Genomic DNA, 21473 nt, shown 5'->3' on the forward strand with positions numbered 1-21473 from the left:
GTCAATCCATCTTGTTGAGGGCCTTCCCCTTTTTTGATGACCCTCCACTTTACCAAACATGATATCCTTCTCCAAGGAATGGTCCCTTCTGACAACATGACCAAAGTAGGTGAGACGAAATCTGGCCATTGTCACTTCCAAGGAGCATGCTGGCTGCACTTCTTCCATGACAGATTTACTTGTTCTTCCAGCAGTCCATGATACTTTTAGTATTCTTCGCCAATGCCACACTCAAAAGCATCAACTCTTCTTCCATCTTCTTTATTCAGTGTCCAGCTTTCACACATATATGAGGGGATTGAAGATACATGGCTTGGGTTAGGTGCTCCTTAGTCTTCAAAGAGACATCTTTGTTCTTCAGCACTTTAAAGAGGTCTTTTGAAGCAGATTTGCCCAGCACAATATGTCGTCTGATTTCTTGATTGCTGCTTCCACTGGTGTTGATTGTGAAACCAAGTAATAAGAAATCTTCGACAACTTCAATCTTTTCTCCATTTATTGTGATGCTGTTTATGGTCCAGTTGTGAGGATTTTCATTTTCTTTACGTTGAGGTATAATCCATATTGCAGAGTGTAGTCTTTAATTTTCATCAGTGAGTGCTTCAAGTAAGTCATCTTCACTTTCAAGAAGCAAGGTTGTGTCATCTGCATATCACAGGTTGTTAATGAGTCTTCCTCCAATCCTGTTGCTGTGTTCTTTTTCATATATTTCAGCTTCTCGGATTATGTGCTCAACATATAGATTGAATAAGTATGGTGAAAGGATACAACGCTGACATACTCCTTTCCTGATTTTAAACCATGCAGTGTCCCCTTGTTCTGTTCATATGAAAGCTTCCTGGTCTATGTACAGGTTCCCTGTCAATATACTGCTGCAACCATTTTTAAATTATCTTCAGCAAGATTTTACTTGTGTATAATATCAATGACACTATCCAATAATTTCCACATTCTATGGAATCACCTTTCTTTGGAATGGGTACAAATATGGTTCTCTTCCAGTCAGCTGGGTGACTGGAAGTCAGTTGGCATAGATGAGTAAGTGCCTCCAGCAGGGCATCTGTTTGTTGAAACATCTCAATGGGTATTCCGTCAATTCCTGGAGCCTTGTTTTTAGCCAATTCCTTCAGTGCAGCTTCAACTTCTTCCTTCAATACCATTGGTTCTTGATCATATGCCACCTCCTGAAATGGATGAACATTGATCATTTCTTTTTGGTACAGTGACTGTGTATTCCTTCCATCTTCTTTTGATGCTTCCTGCATCATTCAGTATTTTGCCCATTGAGTCTTTCAGTATTGCAACTTGAGGCTTGAATTTTTTTCTTCATTTCTTTCAGCTTGAGAAATGCTGAGTGTGTTCTTTTCTTTTGGTTTTCTGACTCCAGGTCTTTGCACATTTCATTAAAATAAGTGAGTTTGTCTTCTTGAGCTGCTCTTTGAAATATTCTGTCCAGTTCTTTTATCTTGTCATTTCTTCCATTAGCTTTAGCTACTCTCCATTCAAGAGCAAGTTTCACAATCATGGGAAAAAGAAGGGCTGCTTATGCACAAGGAGACAGCTCAGGGGGCAGGAGTGCACGAAGGGATGGACACAGGGAAGAGGTAACTATCGGGAGGAAGTGGGAGGGGAGCTGTTGCATTGTGGTAAATTGTGGTCAATGTCATGAGACAAAGTGTATGTGAACTGCTGTATGAAAAGTGAATTTGCTCTGTAAATTTTCACCCAAATCACAATTAAAAAAAATAAAAATAAAAAAAGCAAGTTTCAGAGTCTCTTCTGACATCCATTGTGGTCTTTTCTTCCTTTTCTGTCTTTTTAATGACCTTTTGCTTTCTTCATGCTTGATGTTCTTGATGTCATCCGACAGTTCATCTGGTTTTTGGTCACTGGTGTTCAGTGCATCAAATCTATTCTTTAGATGGTCTCTAAATGCAGGTGGGATATAATCAAGGTCATATTTTGATTCCTGTGGTTTTAATTGTCTTCAGCTTCAACTTGAACTTGCATGCGAGCAGTTGATGGTCTGTTCCACAGTCATCTCTCAGCCTGGTTTTGGCTGAAGATATTGAGCTTCTCCGTCACCTCTTTTCACAGATGTAGTCAATCTGATTCCTGTGTATTCCATCTAGTGAAATCCACATGTATAGCCATCGCTCCTTTTGTAGAGAAAAGGTATTTGCAATGAATAAGTTGTTGGTCTTGCAAAATTCTACATAAAAATTATTTTGTGTAGTAAGTATGTTATGCCAATTGAGCTTGATGTCTCCTGTGACCATGGTCTCAAGCCCACAGGTCCAACTACGTGCTCACTCAGGGAGGTTGATTGTGGCTAAGAAGTTATCATGACTTTCCCCTTTATTAGCTCTATTATATATACATATGGACATTCTTACAGCACATACAGATACATATGTAGAAATATTGTCTGCCAGCTTTATATATGATCATGAGTATATCTCCTTTTGCCTAGATATACCTGATCATTCAGCTGGCCTACAAATCTATTTACCCATAGATTAATGTTTGTGATCACTGATAATGTAGTATTGTATATGTGTTGTTGTTGTTGTTAGGTGCCGTTGAGTCATTTTTGACTCATAACGACCCTATGCACAGCAGAATGAAACACCGCCTGATCCCATGCCAACTCCATGATCCTTGCTATACTTGAGCCCATCGTTGAAGCCACTGTCATTCCATCTCATTGAAGGCCTTCCCCTCTTTCGTCGACCTCCATGTTACCAAGCATGACATCCTTTTCCAGGGAATGGTACCTTCTGACAACATGACCAAAGTAGGTGAGATGAAGTCTGGCCATTCTCGTTTCCAAGGAGCATTCTGGCTGCACTTCCTCCATGACAGATCTGTTAGTTCTTTTGGCAGTCCAAGGTACTTTCAGCATTCTTCGCCAGCACCACAACTCAAAAGCATCAACTCTTCTTCGGTCTTCCTTATTCATTGTCCAGATCTCACATGCATATGAGGTGATTGAAAATATCATGGCTTGTGTCAGGCGCACCTTAGTCCTCAAGGAGACATCCTCGCTCCTCCGCACTTGAAACAGTTCCTTCACAGTTGACTTTCCCAGTGCTACATGTCATCTAATGTCCTAACTGCTGCTTCCATTGGCATCGATTGTAGAACCAAGCAATGTGAATTCTTTGACAACCTCAATCTTTTCCCATTTATGGTGATGTTGCTTATAGGTCCAGTTGTGAGGATTTTTGTTTTCTTTATATTGAGATGTAATCCATACTGCAGATTGTGTTCTTCAGTCTTCTTCAGTAAGTGCCTCAAGTCATCCTCACTTTCAGCAAGCAAAGTTGTGTCATCAGCATGTCACAGGTTGTTAATGATTCTTCCTCCAGTCCTGATGCCACGTTTTTCTTCATATAGTCCAGCTTCTCGGATTATTTGCTCAGCATATAGATTGAATAAGTGTGGAGAAAGGATACAACCCTGACACACTCCCTTCTTGATTTTAAATTATGCAGTGTCCCCTTGTTCTGTTCTAACAACAGCCTCCTGGTCAAGGTACAAATTCCTCATGAGTACAATCAAGTATTTGGGAATTCCCATTCTTCTCAATGTTATCCACAATTTGTCATGATCCACACAATCAAATACCTTTGCATAGTCAATAAAACAAAAGTAAACATCTTTCTGGTATTCTCTGCCTTGAGCCAAGATCCATCTGACAACAGCTATGATATCTCTTGTTCCACGTCCTGTTTTGAATCCAGCTTGCACCTCTGGAAGTTCTCTGTCAATATACTGCTGCAACCAGTTTTGAATTATCTTCAGTAAGATCTTACTTGCATGCGATATTAATGATATTGTTCGACAATTTCCACATTCTGTGGGATCACCTTTCTTTGGAACGGGTACAAATATGGATCTCTTCCAGTCAGTTGTGAGTGTATATGTAGAAGGGTTTATCTTTGTTGTCTATACCTTTGTGCACCTCTCTGTCTTCCTTTTCCTTAGTGTTATTGGGTTGCTCACTCACTTTTGGTATATTACCTTTCCCTTCATCCAATCAATACTTATCTCTCACCTGTCTAGGAATTTCTCTTCCCCTTCTATCCTTGGTAACCAACAAAGAAAGTTTCCTTCCAAATGTAAACCTTTCTTTGATTTTTTGCAATAGTGAACTAATACAATATTTGTCCTTCTGTGAGTGACTTATTTCACTCAGCATAATGTCTTCCAAGTTCATCCACGTTATGAGGTATTTCACAGATTCTACATTATTCTTTAGTGTTGCATAGTATTCCATTGTGTTATGTACCACAGTTTGGTTATCCGTTCTCCCACTGATGGTCACATACGTTGTTTCCATATCTTTGGCATTGTGAATAGTGCTGCATGAACATGGATGTGCATATATCATCTATTCATGTCCTGGTTCTCACTTCTTTAGGGTATATATCTAGTAACGGGATTGCTGGATCAGATGGCATTACTATTTCCAACTTTTTAAGGAATCACTATATTGATTTCCACAATGGTTGTATCATTTTTACAGTCCAACCAGCAATGTATGAGAGTCCCAATCTCTCCACATCCTCACCAGCATTTGTTATTTTCCATCTCATTGAACTTTGCTAAGTGCTGGGGTGAGATGGTATCTCATTGTTGTTTTGATTTGCATCTCTCTAATAGCTAATGATTACAAACATTTCTTCATGTGTTTATTGGCCACAAAGGCATCAGTTCTTCTCTGGTCTTCCTTACTCATTGTACAGCTTTCATGTGCATATGAGGCAGTTGAAAATACTTTGGCTTGCGTGAGGCACACCTTAGTCCTCAAAGTGACATCTTTTCTTTTTAACACTTTAAAGAGGTCTTTTGTAGCAGATCTGCCCAACACAATACATTGTCTGCTTTCTTGACTACTTCCATTGGCATTAATTGTAGAGCTAAGTAAAATGAAATTTTTTCTCCATTTATCATGGCATTGCTTATTGGTCCAGTTGTGAGGATTTTGTTTTCTTTATGTTGAGGTGTAATCCATACTCTAATGAATAGGGGGTTGGAAAGTGAGGGTTTGGGACCAGGAGTCCTCCTAGGCTCCCAGAAGATTCTAATCTACTTACTCACAGGTTACTCTGTCCTACTCAGAGGACTCTGGCCCATGACACCTCTACCACCCACGTTACCCTGCTCTGGCCACTGGATCTGCACTGCGGTAATAACAGGAACTGGTTCCCTGGCCAAAGTGTTTGGGAACAAGTGATGAGGGCTTCATGGGTCCAACCAGGGCTGTCCTCACAGGGCCAGTGGACACACAGGTCCTTACCAAACTCATCCTCCCCAAATAGGTGCCTGGGATTCACCATTAGCCTGCTATGCTGGTTTTTTTTTTTTTTTTTTAAAAAAAAAACACTCCTCAATGGGATTGTAGTTCACCATCATTTATTATTTATTTGCCTGCCTGATTCCTGGCACTGTACTTAGTTAGCTCTTGTGCAGGGAGAGCTACACAAATTAAAAAGATACCATTAAGTGTATGTACAACCAACAAGCCAAACCCACTGCCACCGAGTCAGATCCAACGCATAGCGACCCCTCCTTGGGTTTCAGAGGCAGTATCACTATGGAAGTAGATTGATTGCCCAACCTTCCTTCCCAAGAGTGGCTGGTGAGTTTGAACCGCCAGCCTTCTGGTTAGCAGTCAAATGCCTTAGGCACTACGCCACCAGAGCTTTATGTATTAAAGTATGCATACTATGCTTTAATACATATATATATATATATATATTTTTTTTTTTTAAGGATCCAGGTCCCAGCTGTGGCCACCATATAGTGTTTTTATAGAATAAAAATAAACTAATTTTTAAAAGAGAGAGAGAGACTGTTGTATGTTGAAAAAAAGGTTTTTTTCTTAAAAAAAAAAAAAAACCTGTAAAGGCACTTTTCTAAGCCTAGATTACACCAAATATAAATCAAGACTTCACCTACCTCAGGACTGTTTCTGAGGGTTGCTAGATTATGGCAGGTATTTACAACAATGTTCATAAGAGCACTGTTTGTAACAGCAAAAAATTGGAAACAACTTAAAAGCTCATTCCTGTGGGAACAGTTAAAAAGTAAGACTTGTGGGTACACAAGGAAGACTGGAAATGAGATTTTGTCTTCCTCTCCCTTCCAAAACTTAGCTAAATAACAAGAAAAGTAAAAGAGGCATCCATCTACAAAGAGCAGGCAAAAGCAAATTCACTGCCACCAAGTCGATTCTGACTCATAGTGACCCCCATTGGGTTTCCAAGGCTATAAATACTTACGGAAGCAGACTGCCTCTTCTTTCTTCCATGGATCTGCTGGTGGGTTCAAACCACTGACCTTTTGGTTAGGAGAACAGGCAGCAAGGGCAATACAAGGTCAACAGGGTTTTGGAGGTGGGCAGGTTGAAGAGAGGTGAGAAGCTTAACAGGCCAGTGGGAGTCAGGACAAGATGTCTACAGAGCCTTGGAGACTCCCAGACCCATCCACTCCCACCCCCACCCCAGGTCAAGGCCTGGCTGAACACAGGAGGTGGCTCAGAGTCTGTGTTCAAGGTGTGGAGACCCCTGGGGTTCCCTCACTGGCAGGGAACAACCCGTCATACACACCACCCTACTCCGGGCTCATTATCAGGAAAGCTTTGGACTTGGAAACACCAGGCCTAGCAGAGGACAAGGTGAGGCTCTGGGCTGGCAACCAGAGCCCCCACCCTGCTCCAGACCCTCCACCTTCCTTAGTGAGGAGAGATGATGGAAAATAAAGGATATTCACCTCTTGTGAAATCCGTGGCCCCAGAGAAATCCTGCCACTTACCGACATTTGGAGGTCCCTCATGAAAGGATTTTGAACTCTAGTGGCATAGTGCGTAAGGCATTTGACTGCTAACCAGAAGGCTGGTGGTTCAAACCTACCAGCCACTCCCCAGAAGGAAGATGGGGCAATCTACTTCCGTAGTGATACTGCCTCGGAAACCCAAGGAGGGGTCTCTATGAGTTGGGTCTGACTCGATGGCAGTGTGTTTGGTTTTTTTGGTTTACAGCAAAGCTAGTAATAGTCAATAAGTGCCCCACCCCCTTCCACACACACAGAGCTTCCAACTGATTTTTGGTGGCTCCCTTTTAACCATGACAAGGACCAGTAGACATGTGAGGAAAGTCTCTCAAATGAAAGAGAGATATCTCCCATATACTAAAAAAAAAAAAAAAAAAAAAAAAACCACCAAAGGACTCTGGAAGAGACAGAGATACTGGGTAACGCAAGTAAAAGCATAATTGTTAAAAGTCTGAAGGTGCAAATCAGTGTGTATAGTCTGTTAGCATTTGTGTTTAAAAAAGGAAAAATGAGGCAGCTCTGCATATACTTGTCTCTGCACCAGCTCTCCCTGGAGGATTCACAAGGCTCTGGAGAGTGGCTGTGTCGGGGTGGGGGTACAGTTAGCTCGGAGCAAGGGTTCACAGTACACTCTTTGTACTTTCTGAATTTTTCAATATGATTGTATTACCTAGCTTAAAATCTAACATTGAATTTTTAAAATATAATTTTTTATCCTCAGAAAGTTAGGAGAAAATATTATATTTTGGAAATGGAAAGAAAAAAAAAAAAAGGAATAATAATATTTGACTTCTGGGTGGTGCAAATGGTTAAATGCTTGATTTCTAGCCGAAAGGTCGGTGGTCTGAACTCAGAGGTGCCTCAGAAGACAGGGCTGGTAATCTTCTTCCAAAATGTCACAGCCTTGAAAATCCTATGGAGCCTTTTCTACTCTGCACACATGGTGTTGTCATGAATCAGAATTGATTCAACAGCAACTAACAACATGATAGTAACATAAGGAGATAGAATTGACTCAACAGCAATAGGGTCGGTGTGTTGGTACCAGTGGTTGCTGCACAGAAAGCCTGACAATCTTCTTCCATAAAGATTACAGCCAAGAAAACCCTGTGGAGTTCTCCAGTGTAACCCATGGGGTTGCCACCATTTGGGAGAAGTGGATTGAGGGGTGGCCAAGGGAACTTTAGCTTCATGTTTAAAACGATAAAACAATTTTTAATACTTCACACAGAGAATGCAGTCACATAATTTGTGTGTGTGATTAAAAACTACCTTTGTCCATGTGGCAATCCATGTGAATTGTCCTGCCCGTAGTAGGTACTTAATGGATAACCTCCCTTCCCTCCACAATCCCAGGCCTTAGCAGGCAGCCCTGGGAGCCTTCTGGGTTTGAACAGCTGACGGTGAAGGTGTGGGGCTAGCCGCTCTAGTGCAGCATTCCCAATGGTAGGCTTCTTCTGCTCCTAATTAGAAGGTCTTTTTTTTTTTTTTTACAAGCTGGTTGACACATGAAGTCCCTCAAATTAATTACTAGCTTGGTTAGGCTTGACTCATGTGGATGAGGCAAGTTCATGAGTCAGCGTGGGAATGACCCAGCCCCCTTCCATCCCAAATTCTAAGCCAGTTTTTGTTAGAAGAATGTGGCCTATATCAGAATCACTGGAGGTGGTTGTTAGCAATGCAATCTTGGGCCCCTCCTACATCCTTTGAATGAGCCTTCGAATAAGCCTAGGGTGGGGGGCAACCCCTCAAGCTGATAAATATAAGAAGCCATGATCTCAGTTATACAAATGTATTATTTCCTTTGTCTAGAGTTCAACTTGCTTCTATTTTGTGTCTCTCTTCTATGTTGCAGAAAACATTCTCATTTATTTCCAGGTAAACTTGGTCGTCTCACCCTACCCTTTCTTCTGCTTCCACCATTGATATAAATTTGGGGGGCTCCCTAGGTAGGGTGGTGCCGGGAGGCGCTGCTCAGTGGGAGTCCTCTCTGACATACATCCTCCTGGGTCCCCACCTCCATGGATCATATGTGCCCCCGTTTCTACTATCACAGTATCCTGGGCTGGAGTTTACAACACCAGGTTTCTACACCACACTCCATGGCCTTGGCGTCCCAAATTTACCTGAGACTCCCTTCCTTCCACATCCCCTGCACTCAGCCGTTCAAACCCACCAGCCACTCCTCGGAAGGAAGGTTGGGCAATCCTACTTCCGTAGTGATACTGCCTCGGAAACCCAAGGAGGGGTCGCTATGAGTCGGGGCCCGACTTGACGGCACATAACAACAACAACAACAACAACAACAGACCTGTACTTAGTGTCTTGCTTGCTGGTGAGCTTGCTCTCCCCGGGGGGAGCAGGGGGTTGGGGCAGAGTCGGGGAGGCTCTGTCTCTTTGCACCACCTTCCCTGTCTTATACCCTGACCCCTGAGCCTTTTGAACTTAAAAGCCTGGAATTTGTATCTTTGTTCTTCAGAGGCTATAAAGGAGAATGGTTGCGGGACCAAAAAGCAATCAGCCAGCATGCCACAGAGCGATCTGAGACCCCCATGCAAGAAGCTCTTTTCTTCTCCACACAGGCTGAGCCATCCTTGATGTCCTGTGTCAGTGCACAAGGGCCAGGCAGGTGGCTGCTCTGCGGAGGTGGAGGGAGCCAGAGCATCTTATCTTAGATGCGGCTGAGTCTCCACACCCGCACGCTCCCTGCTCACTCACCTCCCCCAGACAGCTGTGAAATGACACCTCTGGTGACAGAGCCAGTCCCCAGGCTTCTGCTGAGAAGGAGGGTGCTGCAGTGCGGGAGGTTCTCACACTCAGAGGCCCTGGGAAGCCTGGGTTGGGGAGCGAAGGACCCAACTCTTGTTTTTCTCAGATACCAAGCCACCTGGCCCCTTTTTCCAAGGGTGCTTCAGAGAGACGACACCCCAGGGCCACTAACCTCCCCTAGAATACCTCCTTCTTCACCCTTGGGGCAGGATAGGCAGTCTCGTCTTTGTCACCCTCTGGAGCCTGCAATGCTGGCTGCGCCAGGCCTGCTGAGGATGGTAGGATGAGTGTGTGCAGCTGCTGGGTCTGTTCAGAGAATCGAAACAGAGGCCAGTCAGAGCTGAAAGGCTCATCTCCTCCAACTATATTTTCCAGAGCAGTCCATTTAACAAATATATGTGTAGTGCCTACATATGAAATATATTTTGAGTCCAGAGAGAAAGTCTCCAGGGTCATACTCTATGAGGTCAATCCACATGTAAAGCAGCTCTGTGTAACCTGGGCACCCCTCAAACTGGCCCCTTGCCCACTATCATCCTTCCCCTTAAACAAACCAAAAAATCTGCCCTTTTGGCCCACACCCTGTGCCTGGAGTCAAAGGCTGAGCCCTCTTTATACTTGGCAGGTGTAGCAGACTCAACTCTGGGCAGAGCTAGTTTAAGCCATCCTGCAGTCATCACCGGGCAGCCTTGTGCCCTCCGGCCTGAGGTCCTTAACCTACCCTACCTTAGTCGGACCCACGCGTTTCCCCTGCCAAGTACCCCTGTCTGAATTCCTACCTGTGAGGAGGGGCAGCTTTCACCCCTGCAGCCCCTGCCTGGATTGGCTGACAGAGAAGAGCCTGCACCGTCTCCTATACTTCGTCTCCCTCCTATCCAGACCTCCTTGGGACATTCATCTACTGGGTGATGGGGTGGAGACCAGCTCCTCACCCCAGTCCATCTCAGTAGCAGACTCCAGGCTCTCTCCGCATTGCCTCTGGGATTTGTCTTCCCCACCTGGTCGAGCACCCCTACCCACCCACTTCCAGCCCATTCCTAGTACTGAGAAGGGCGGATCTCCAGGCTTTGGGACCAGGGCGCAGGGTTTGAACTTGAATTGTGGGGTAGGGACTGGTTTCTAGTTTTCACGGATGAGGAAGAATGTGGTTAGAGGGTGAGCTGTAGGACCCGGGTGCGGTGTGCGGTAGGGATTAGGGTAGGCTGTGGTCAGCTAGGGCAGGTTGATGGTGGGTTTGGGGAAGTCGCAGTACTCAGGCTTGGGAGTTCGCGGGTGCTGTAGAAAGAGTGGGGGCACCTGAGTCCCAGCGAAGTGACCCGCCAGTTACGACCCCAGCCCCACCGCAGAGCGCCGCGCCGCGCCCCGCCCCCGCGGTCCCGCTCCCAACGCGTCGCCTGCCGCGCCCCGCCTCCGTCCGCAGTGCCCGGATGTGGGTGACGTGCGGCCGCCATCTTCCCGTCCCCGGCAGCCAGCGCTAGTCGGAGCCAGCGCGAGCCGCCGCAGCCGCTGTCGCTGTCGCCGCCGCCATCGACATCACTGCCGCTGCCTGCCAAGTCCTCCGCCTGCTGCCTCCGCCATGTGAGTGGGACGCTTGCCGCCCGCGCCCGGCATCCCCGCGCCGTACCGCAGCCATTGGAAACGAGCAGCGGGGAGTGCCTGGGGCTTTGCCAGTGTCCTCCGCACTGCCTGCGCCCCTAAGCCAGGCCAGCGCCCGTGACTGCGCGCGGGAGCCCCGGGAACCTTGCGTCTCAGGCTGACCGGCGGACGATGGCTGCGGGAGAGAGCGGACCTGGGAGTCCGCCCGCCCAGCCTTGCGCTGTCACCGCGGCCGCCAGTCATTTCAGGGCGACCCTGGACCGCATCTGTAAAGTCGCATTTGACAGGCGGGGAAACTGAGGCTCAGAGGGGGGAGGGGGGCTCGCTCAAGGTCACGAAGCTCCTCGGCAGCGGGGCTGGATGGAGTGCAGGGCTCCCATCGGGTGGCCTCCCTCCCAGGCAGGTGGAAGAGAGAAACGGATGGATGGACAGGCGGCTGGGCGGAGCCCTGGCTGCGGGGCCAGGGCCTGAGGCCCCGATTCCTAATCCGTCCTTGCCCCGCAGGTCGGCTACCGCTGCCACTGCCCCCCCTGCCGCTCCGGCTGGGGAGGGAGGCCCCCCTGCACCCCCGCCAAACCTCACCAGTAACAGGAGACTGCAGCAGACTCAGGCCCAGGTGGACGAGGTGAGTGGGGGGGCTGTCAAAGCCAGTGGAACGATCCTAGGGGTTGGCAAACAAGTGTGGAGGTCCATCTTGTGTTGGGGATGATGACAGCCGGTTGACATCTGTGTGTTTGGGGACAAAGATATACCATGCCCCCCATCTTGGCCAGTGTGGACTTGGAAGGTTTCCGGGGTGTTAATCACCTTGTGGTAGCCTGGGGTGAGGCAGCCTGGGGTGAGCTTGCCGGGGGCAGGTGTGCTCTGGTGATGGACTGGCTACGTGAGGTTGATATAAAGGGTGCTGCTACGATGTCTGAGGTGTCTGGCTGCCAGCATGCCCTGATGTGCGTCCCTTGCATGTCCCCAGGTGTGCTAGGCAGGTCTTTGGCATGTTAGCCTGGCACCATCGGGGTGCATGTCCCGCTGTATATGTGGCATAACGGGCTCGTGTTGGAGAAGTGCTCTCACTGAGGTGGGCCTCTCCCTTAGGTGGTGGACATCATGAGGGTGAACGTGGACAAAGTTCTGGAGCGGGACCAGAAGCTGTCAGAGCTGGATGACCGTGCCGATGCACTCCAGGCGGGGGCCTCCCAGTTTGAAACAAGTGCAGCTAAGCTCAAGCGCAAATACTGGTGGAAAAACCTCAAGGTAAGGGCGGGGGAAGGCTGCAGGGCAGGTAGGAGGACTGTCAGGTGAACGGGGGTATCAATGTCTGTCTTGCTGACCATCCCCTCCTCTTGTCCCCAGATGATGATCATCTTGGGAGTGATTTGCGCCATCATCCTCATCATCATCATTGGTGAGTAGGGAGGGGGTGGCCAGGGCCTTTTCTCTGGAGAGGTTTCCCCTGTGGATTCTGGGTTTTGAAGGTCATTAACCTTGTTCTGACTATTCAGCAAAAAACGTTTGTTGGCTGCCAGTGGCAGTTCTAATTCGTGTAGATCCCAAACCTGGTGTTGTGTAGCCTGCACTTTGCCTGGTTCTGGCAAATTTCTCTTAAGTTTTTGGAAATGGGAAAGCTGGTGGATCTCCACTGCTCCCGTGAAGACCCTTTGGGCCTGAAAGCCCAGGCTGGGTACCCTGGAATTAAGGAGTGAGGGAGCAGGAAACGCCCAGGGGCTCAAGATTAGAAGCCAACCACCCCATTCTTTGAGACCTTATAGGTTCAGAGGACTAGGGGTCTGTAGCCCAGGGCCATACCATGGAGTTGAAGGGAGCTCGGAACTCCCCTGTCCAGCCCCGTTACTTACTACAGATGGAGAACCTGAGGCCCAGAGAGGGGAAGGGACGTCAGCCAGCTGGGGAGTGGGGAGGATGGGAGCAGGGCCAGGCCTGACACATGGCTTTCTTTCTTTCTCTCTCTCTCCCCCCACTCCTCCTTCCTTCTCTTTCCCTCTCTTCACAGTTTACTTCAGCACTTAAACCCCTGAGGAGCCTGCCCTGCCCAGAGAGGGGCCTCTCCCCCCTACCCCCAACTGCTCCTTCACCTCTCAGCCATATCTTCCAGCCCCCCCTCCCCTGGATCCATGTGTGTGTGTCCGTGTGTGCGTCCCCTTGTAAATAGCCAGCTGTTATTTATACATATATAATATTATATATATTTGGTCTGTTTGTAGTTTTATTACTAGAAGATTTTTCCGGTTGTCCTTAACACCCCTTCCTGAAGTTCCCATCACCTCCTCTCTCTCTCCTTGCCTTCCCCTGTCTTCCTGACCAGCCCCTAGACCCTTCATTTGCATCTGCTATGCAATAGTCCCCCTTCCTTCCCTCTCCTTCCCTGGATTTAGCTAATCCTCCTACCCTGCCTTCCACTCACCCCCACCCCACCTAACCCCCTCCCCCCAAACAAAAAGCAACTGTCCAGACCTCCCTAGGTGTAGCTCCTTTGTACCTATTGGGAGGCTCTGAGACTGGCCCGACTTGGTCCTAAGAACCCCAAAGTCTTTGGGGAGTTTCCAGCATGTTGATTAGCATATCATTTGCATCCTGCCATCTCTCTGGGTTTCCTTCTTGGTTGTTCCATCACTTTTCACTCTGTCGCCTGTTTCTTTTTTACTGAGACGTCCCCATTGGTCCTCGTGTCACACTTTCATTTGCACGACTTTACTTGCAGGTGGTGGGGAGCCTGGGCTTTTGTGGAAACCAGGCTGTTCTGGCCCCAGAACTGCCCTCTCCTAGCCCCTCTAGTCCACTTTGCCTCCCTTACCTCCATTTTCCAAACCTCTTGTTCCCTCTTCTCCCTCCCCCCAGCTGGTGTGTAAGTGTTTTGGAGTCCAGTGTGTTATGATGGACCAATAATTCTGCCACTTGGGGTCTCTCCCCACATTCCTGTTCTCCAGTTTTCCTGTGGGGAGCCCAACTGACATTCCTGTGGAGTCTCCCTCTTACCCATTTGCCTGATTCTTCTCCCTCTCCCAGCAGGAGGGTTGGAGGTTGGCCACAATCTGATCTCTTTTGGGAGGGGTGGCTGCCAGTGTTGGGGCACCATCACTGCCTTGGGGAGGCATGGGACAGGGCAGAGAATCCCCCCAATTCCTGCCTGAAATCTCCTCTGGCCCCACCCATGCTGGGAGGTTGGACTGAAAACCTTTCCTCTGAGGGAATATTGCCCCCATCTATGCCCAGCTCCTCTGACTGTGCCCCCGAGTCAGGGTGGGAGTACTAGTCACTGCCAATAGGTGTCTGGGACTTGCTGGAAGATGCAGATCCTCTGCCCTGTCCAAGTGGCAGAGCCCGGAGAGCTGTCCCTTAGGTGAAGTGGTAGATGAGGGGTCAAATATCTTTTTAAATGGCACAATTTTAGGGGTCTGAGGGTATAATCCCTTAACCTGCCACTGGAGGGGACCCCCACCCCAAACTCTTCCTTCCCCCACACTTGAAGCTTTCTGTGTGGTGGGGGAGCAGGGATATCTAAGCTGTGGTGTGAAAGGGTAGGGAGAGATGCTGGGGGTGGGGGCACTGTGTTCTAGACCCCCCCATATTATCCCAGTGTCCCCTGCCCCCCCTTCCCCCACCCTGTGCCCCCAATTCTGTGGCGCATCCAGATTGTGAAAATGTACAATAAATATGTGATGAGTAACCAGATGGTGTCTGTTCTAAATGGTGTCTTTTATTAACCAATGGGAAGGGTTTTGAATCTGCAGGTATAAGGGAAAGATAGAGAAAAAGGGACTGGGTTTTGAGGGAGGGCCTGACCTTGGGCAGTGCAAAGTGTGATTCCCAAAGTGGCCACGCGGGGGGGCGCAAGGAATTGGTAACGGGGAGACGTGTTCATGAGAGCTGGGTCTCTAAGTCTGGTTAACCCTGCGGGATGCCTCCCCATGCCCTGGGGCATGATTCTGCTGTTGGATCTCCTTCTGCCCCTGGGTTTAACTCCCAGGTGCTCTGCAGTCACTCCCGTGAGCACTCAAGTAGATGACCAACTTGCTTGGAGCATCTCTTCTTTGTGTCAGTACCCAGAGGGGTTTAACAAATACTTCTTGAACTGATCAGCCTAGGGAGACCCACCTGAGTGTGGCCCCGGAGCTGGCTATAGAGGGCCTGCTACCCCTGCACCTTGTGTTGTCTGACTGGTGACTCGACCCCACACCCAACTAACTCATCCATCCCTGTCCTGAGGCACTTCCAACAGTGGGAAGAAGATGCTAGCTGGGTTCTTCAGGGCCGAGCTTTTCCGAGATGCTGAGAATCCAGCATTATAGGAAAACTACATAGTGTTTCCCAAACTTGCCAGCTCCTAAGAACCATACCAGGGGCGCTTTTTAAAATAAGGATTTTCAGGACCCTTCCCTGAAGATTTTGATTCAGCGGTTCCAAAAAGGGGCCCAGGAGACTTTTATAATTAGGTACACAGTCATTATCATAGCGTCCACCATTTATTGAGAGCTTTCTATATGCCAGACCCCTCAAAGGAATTTCCGCGCTTCATCTACTGAATCCCTCTAGGTTAGGGTTCCCGTAGGTCCTAGAATCTCGCTTTCTCTATAAAGTCAGGGGACTGGGTTCAAGGTTCGATCCCACCACTCACTGACTAGTGTGTCATTTCAGGCAGATTTTAAAACCTCTCAGGATCTCAGTCTTCTCTTTGTGAGGCGGTGGGTAGTAAGCCAGCAGGCCTCTGGGATTTGTGAGAAGCGCCTGGCATGGCCCACAAAAAGCGCTCTGATCAGGAGGCAGCTATCTTCATTGCCTTCTTCATCACGCGGTGTTGAGATCTGAAGACCACTTTGCCCCTAATGTTCACACCTTTCAGCTTCTCGAGCCTCGAGGGCCCAGGGCTGGCGCCCCAGTGAGGGTGTTGCTGTTGTCAAGCCTCGGATGGCGCGACCCGTATGGCACAACGCCCTTTTCTCAACGCCCTCGCCTGTGCCAGTGGCGCTGTCATCTGCGCCTGCGTGCAGGTCACGCTCACTACGCCTGCGCAGACTTCGAGGCCTGGGGTGGGAGTGTCGTCAAGGAAAATCCCCAACTTCTAGGTAAACAAGTTGCCGCGTGAGCCCGCCGGCACGTGTCCCCTACATCCCCGAGACCTCTCAGCCTATGAGAAAGTTTGTAGGACTAGACTGACATTTGCGTCACCGATCTAGAAGAGTTAGGGAGGGGAGGTGTTGCAATAGCCAATGAAAACTTCGGAAGTAGATGGGGGCGTTAGTTTCCGGTCAGGCTTCCAATTAACGCAGCAGGGCGGCCCTTCCCGCACGTGGAGCTGTCACTGCCTGTTGGCAGGCGAACCAATCAGAAGATGACGGCGGCCAGCGGTGCCAATCCAGGGTGTGCGGGGGACGGGCGGTTGCACGCGGCGCGGGGCATGGGTCGCCACCCTTAGGCCAATAAACTTAGGGGGCGTGGCAATCTGCCCGAAGGGCGGGGCTGGAGAAACCAGACTTTGCTTTGGTCCCACTTGGGAGGAAACTGAACTCTTAGCGCGCGGAGCGGTGAGTGTCCAGGGGGTCGGGATGGAGCAGTCGGTATCGGTTTTTCCTGGGAGCTGTGTTCGGTTACAAGGGATGTTAATGGAACGGGGGGATGTACAAATGCGTGAACGCCGTGGTGAGAACGCTATGGTTGTGGTGAATAGGGGCCGGGGACTCAGACAACTCTGGAAAAACGGGTGTAGGCGTTTTTCATTTGATCGTTCACTGCCTTAGGGTGGACCCTGATTGCCTCCAGGGGAGGCCTCGGAAGCCCTCTGCCCATCTGAGGGAGCTGAGGTCCCTTTCAGAGAGATATGGGGACGGGATCTGTAAGAGCTGGTGGGGGATGTTCCAATGCATGGCCTTTTGAGGAGGTGCTGCGTATTTGAGAGACGCGGGGGTTCTGGTAGGGTAGGGAGGAGACTACCAAAGGGTTGACAAGATGACTTGAGAAAGTGTGGTGTGATGATTTTTCTGACCCTGATCCAGTCATGTCACTTCTTGAGTGTCTTAGTCACATGTAAAAGAGAGGAATTGGGCTTGAGAGGCAGACTTGGGGTAGGGATGGGAGAGCAACTGTGAAGAATTGAGGGGGTGGATGGAGCTAGGGTTTGTGCAGATTGCCTATGCACATGTCTTCCTGATCTGCTGGGTGAGAGGAGGCACCAATCGGATGTTCTGTTATCTACCCGTACAAATAACCAGGCCTGTGGTGGTAAAGTGGAGTAAGGTGAGAGAGTGAGGAGTGGGGTTTCTAGGAAAGCATTGGGGTTGCTGGCTGCTGGAATGATCTCAAAGACTTTGTGAGCATGTAAGAACTGGGGTATGATGCTTAGAAGGGTGTGGGGAGTGCAAACTGAATGTCTCCAGGTGGGACCCAAGAAGGAGGAGGCACTGGTCTGTGTTCCAGAAACTATGAATTGGCTTACAATTTGAGAGGCCTGGGTTCCTTAATGCTGGGGTGCAGCTTAGGGGTTGGGTAATATCTCACAGGTTTCTGGAGGGTAAGAAGCCAGAATGACAAGTCATTATCAGAACTCAGATTTGAACCCGAGGTTCCTTTTGTAAAAAGACTGAGAACATACTATGAGACAGACAATTGAGGCAAGTTTAGTAACTTCTGGGCCTTAGGGAATGGGAATAATACTACTCATCTCATGGGGTTGTGTTAAGGGAATGAAATAAAATCATGTATATACGGTGTGTAGCACAGTGCCTGGGTCATGTTTTCAAAAAACTGTAGCTGAAAAAAAATGGCTGTAAGGCCTTACTCTTCTTTCTCACAAAACAACAGTGCCAGAATGAGAGATTTATGTGAATGTTATGTCGGGGAACTATTCTCACATTCCCAAGTCTTTTTGGTGCCTCCCTCCCCATTTCACTCTGCTCCTAAAGTTGCAGCCCAACTTCTCTCATTCCTTCTCCTAGTCCTCTCCCAGGATCCAGGCCCCAGGCTGGGCCATTTGCTCGGTCCCAGTTGATTTCCTCATACTAGACCCTTTCCCCTCCTCCCTGCCCCTCCCACCTCCGCTTCCATGGTAATAAGCGATTCAGGCTCTGAGGGGGGCCTCTGGGAGGGAGCAAAGGTACGTGTTGTCTCGCAGAACCTGGGCCTCCGACTTTCCCCGCCCTGACTCTTTGGCATCGGGCCAGCAAATATGGACAGTTTGGGAGAAGGAGGCAGCCAGTGCCAGAAGCTGCAGGAACAAGCGAAGGGAGGGAGGCTGCGAGTGTGTTGGGAGGACCCCTTCCTCCTAATCGTCTCTCCAGGAATCTGGCTTTGGGACAGGAAGGCTGACTTTGGGCCGGGGGAGGCGCCCAGGCTGGGTGCATGTCCTGGGCCACCAGCCAAGAGAACATGATGTTCCTAAGTGTACTGGCCGCCGCCCTCTCGAGCTGGCCGCCTCCCAAACCGCTGCCTCTCCAGCCTCCCTGCCCCACATTCCCCTGCTGCCTAGCCCCGCCCCCTTCCTCTGCTTTGACATCACTACTGTCTCCCGCCCCCTCTCCTCCATTGACGGCAGCAGGGCTTGGTTACTGTGGGGACCGTGAGGGAGGACAGCCAAGGCCTTGGGAGCAGGTGGGGGCCGCTGGAGTGCTCGACCCTCCTCCAGCCTTTGCAAAACATAGATATGGAGGTGGAATTGGGAGAGCGAGGCCTGCCCAGGTCAGGAGAGACTGAGGCAGGTTGGGGAAAGAAGATCACACTTCAATCCCTGAGGAGAGCTGGAGAAGAAGAAAAAGGATGTTTCTTCTCTAGAAAATGAGACAAGGGATGGGTCTACAGTCGAGGGGGAGCAGTAAGTATGTGAATTGGGGGAAACAGTTTTAAGGAGAGGAGATTGAGCATCTAGGCTCCTATCCTTTGTTTTCACTGTGTTTTTCTGCTTTGGTCGTTATGGGTTATTTTATAATGGCTCTGTATCCCAGCTGTTCCACTGAGCCCTCCTCCGAGCCCCACTCCATGGGGAACACCATTGTTAAGAAAGCTAAAGCCATGTGACAGTGAGGGGAATGCACCCACCGCTGATTATGTCAGCAGCAGCTTGGGGGCCTCTTCACTTGCCACCCACATCCAGGGAGCCCTGAGCGCTACTACGCATCACAATCCTGGAAATCAAATGAAAGGAACTGAGTAATGCAGCTCTCCTGGGTCCAGACTGGAGCTTTATTCACCCAAATCAAGACCCTATTTTCTTTCTAGGACTCAGCATTCTGCTCCTGCACTTAAAAAAAAAAAAAAAAAATCTAGCCTTTTCTTCATTGCTGAAGCTCTTTCCCTCATCGCTGTCTCTCCTTGTTAATGACGAAATGATCAGCTACCATGTGCCAGGTCCTTCCCTGAGTGCTAGGGATACAGGGAACAAGACAGATAAGGCCTCTGCTATAGTGGTCCCTGAATCTTGGCTTTCTCTTTCAGTGGTGGGGATCTGAAGCCCTGCGACTCTACCTTTCTGTGTCAAGGACCCAGTTAGCCTTTTTTCCCAGCCACTTCTATCATCCTGCAGTCCTAATTTCCTGGCCCCCACTTTTGGGACAGCCCTGACTGTGGGTAGCTGCATCCACAGGAGAGAAGTGCTACACTAGTCACCACTTAGACTGTCCTGGAGACCTTTTCTTTGATTGGCCACAGAGCTGTAGCCATTGTTTCCCTTCATGGTCTCTATTGGCTCTGGCTGTCCCTTCTATTGTTTGCCCCCACGCATCACACGTGGACTCTCAGTTGCCCTCCTCCCACCTGTGGGCAGGATTTGAAGTGTCAGAGGAAGAGGCTGGGTAAAAGGGTATCATTATGATGGTTAGGCTCAGAAGGAGAACTTAGGAAAGGCCAAGCCAAATTTCTGCCTCTCCCACTCCCCTCCAGGACCAGTCATCTTATCCAGGGTCTGCATTCCTTTTCCCTACCCCTGTCAAGACCAAAGTGTCCTATTTTGCAATGCTGTTTAATTCAGGAACCAGGCATTTCTTTAGCACCGAATGTGGGCCATTTTCCCTGAGAGGCAGCTTACCTCCTCTCACCTCCCTTCCATTATTCCCTGTGCAAGGCGTCCTGCGCCCATGGGTTGGGCGGTGTCTGGGGCCCTTCAGCCCAGTGCCAGCACCCAGCTCCACGTGCGCCCGTGTGTGTGACACAGCCCTGACCTCAGCTGGGGCCAGTAGCCAATCAAGCGCTGGGACGCGATCCCCAGCCAATCGGGGGCGGGGCCTGCGGCTCTGCCGGCAGGGGGCCAATGAGGGGCAAAGCCTGGCATTATGCAACCCGCCTCTCGGCCCCATAGAGCTTTTCCACTCTCCTGCGAGCTAGAACAGCGGCGGGCAGGCGGTTGGAGGGCGCTCGCGCGGCCAGGTAGGCATTTCTATGTCCACTCTGGAGTCAGTCTCCGGCTCGGAGCCGGACCATCGCCCCCCAGCTCACATAGCGCACAAATCCTCCTCATTCCTCCCTTGCCTCTGCCCACTTCCTATCTGTCCTCAGGGACCTAGGTGTACCTTCTCAACCTGCACCGGGTGTCTGCACTCCTGACCGCCTTACGTCCCTCCAGCTTTGCTCTTCCCCCCACACACACCCGCTCCCATCCTTCCGAGCCCCACACCAGATCCTCTGCGGGCATGCCCCCTACATCTGTCCTCATCGCTCGGGGTCCCGGGTTTTGCCCCCACACTAAGACCCCTTCAAGCTTTAGGCGCTCCCCACCTTCTCCTCTCCAGTTTCTGGCCCCGCGCCGGCCGTGATGTCAGCCTGGTTCGGGCTGGAACATCCCGTTCCCGGCGCTAGTTCCTGCTCTTGGCCACAGCCTTCCCTTTTCTCCTGGCGCTTAGAAAATGCTCTGGGGCGGGGGTGTGGTTGGACGGGTAGCAGGGGAAGAATGTTCCAATGGTTTTGTGCGGCCTCTGCTCAGGCTGAGTGTGTTTGCTTTGGATGAGGAGAGAGGCAAGGTGGTGGTCACAGAACTAGGGGACTCTAGATTCTTGGGTCCTTGATGGGAGCAAGGAGTGGGGGCAGGGGCTAGAGAGAAAAAGGCTGTGTTGTCTCGGCCAGAATGACTGAGACTCAAGGCAGAGCCAATCTGGAGGGCTTTTGCGTGGAGAGCAGTGGCAGTTGTGTTTTCGCCCTGAGAAGTCCAGGGACGGCTCCCGGAACCCCGATGGGCCACCCCTCTTCACACGGCTGCTGGTCCAGGGACGGGGGATATATGCTAGGGGTGGATGACCCACGGCCACGACTGCCAGTGTGCGAGTGGGTCTTTACCC

The 21473-nt window shown here is 49.7% G+C and overlaps 1 protein-coding gene across 1 annotated transcript in view; it reads left to right on the plus strand.

The window, feature by feature from the left end:
* VAMP2 (vesicle associated membrane protein 2) overlaps positions 1 to 12615 on the plus strand; it is an 18436-nt gene extending 5821 nt beyond the window's left edge. The window contains exons 2-5 of the mRNA XM_007952351.2: positions 11030 to 11187; positions 11710 to 11830; positions 12298 to 12456; positions 12556 to 12615. Of these exons, the coding sequence (XP_007950542.2) occupies positions 11030 to 11187; positions 11710 to 11830; positions 12298 to 12456; positions 12556 to 12615 (498 nt within the window). The remainder of the gene's footprint in view (positions 1 to 11029; positions 11188 to 11709; positions 11831 to 12297; positions 12457 to 12555) is intronic.
* Positions 12616 to 21473: the final 8858 nt, after the last annotated feature.

The sequence above is a fragment of the Orycteropus afer genome, unplaced genomic scaffold, assembly GCF_000298275.1.
Source record: "Orycteropus afer afer isolate SDZICR_OR568_19922 unplaced genomic scaffold, OryAfe1.0 scaffold00330, whole genome shotgun sequence".
Lineage (NCBI taxonomy): Eukaryota > Metazoa > Chordata > Mammalia > Tubulidentata > Orycteropodidae > Orycteropus > Orycteropus afer.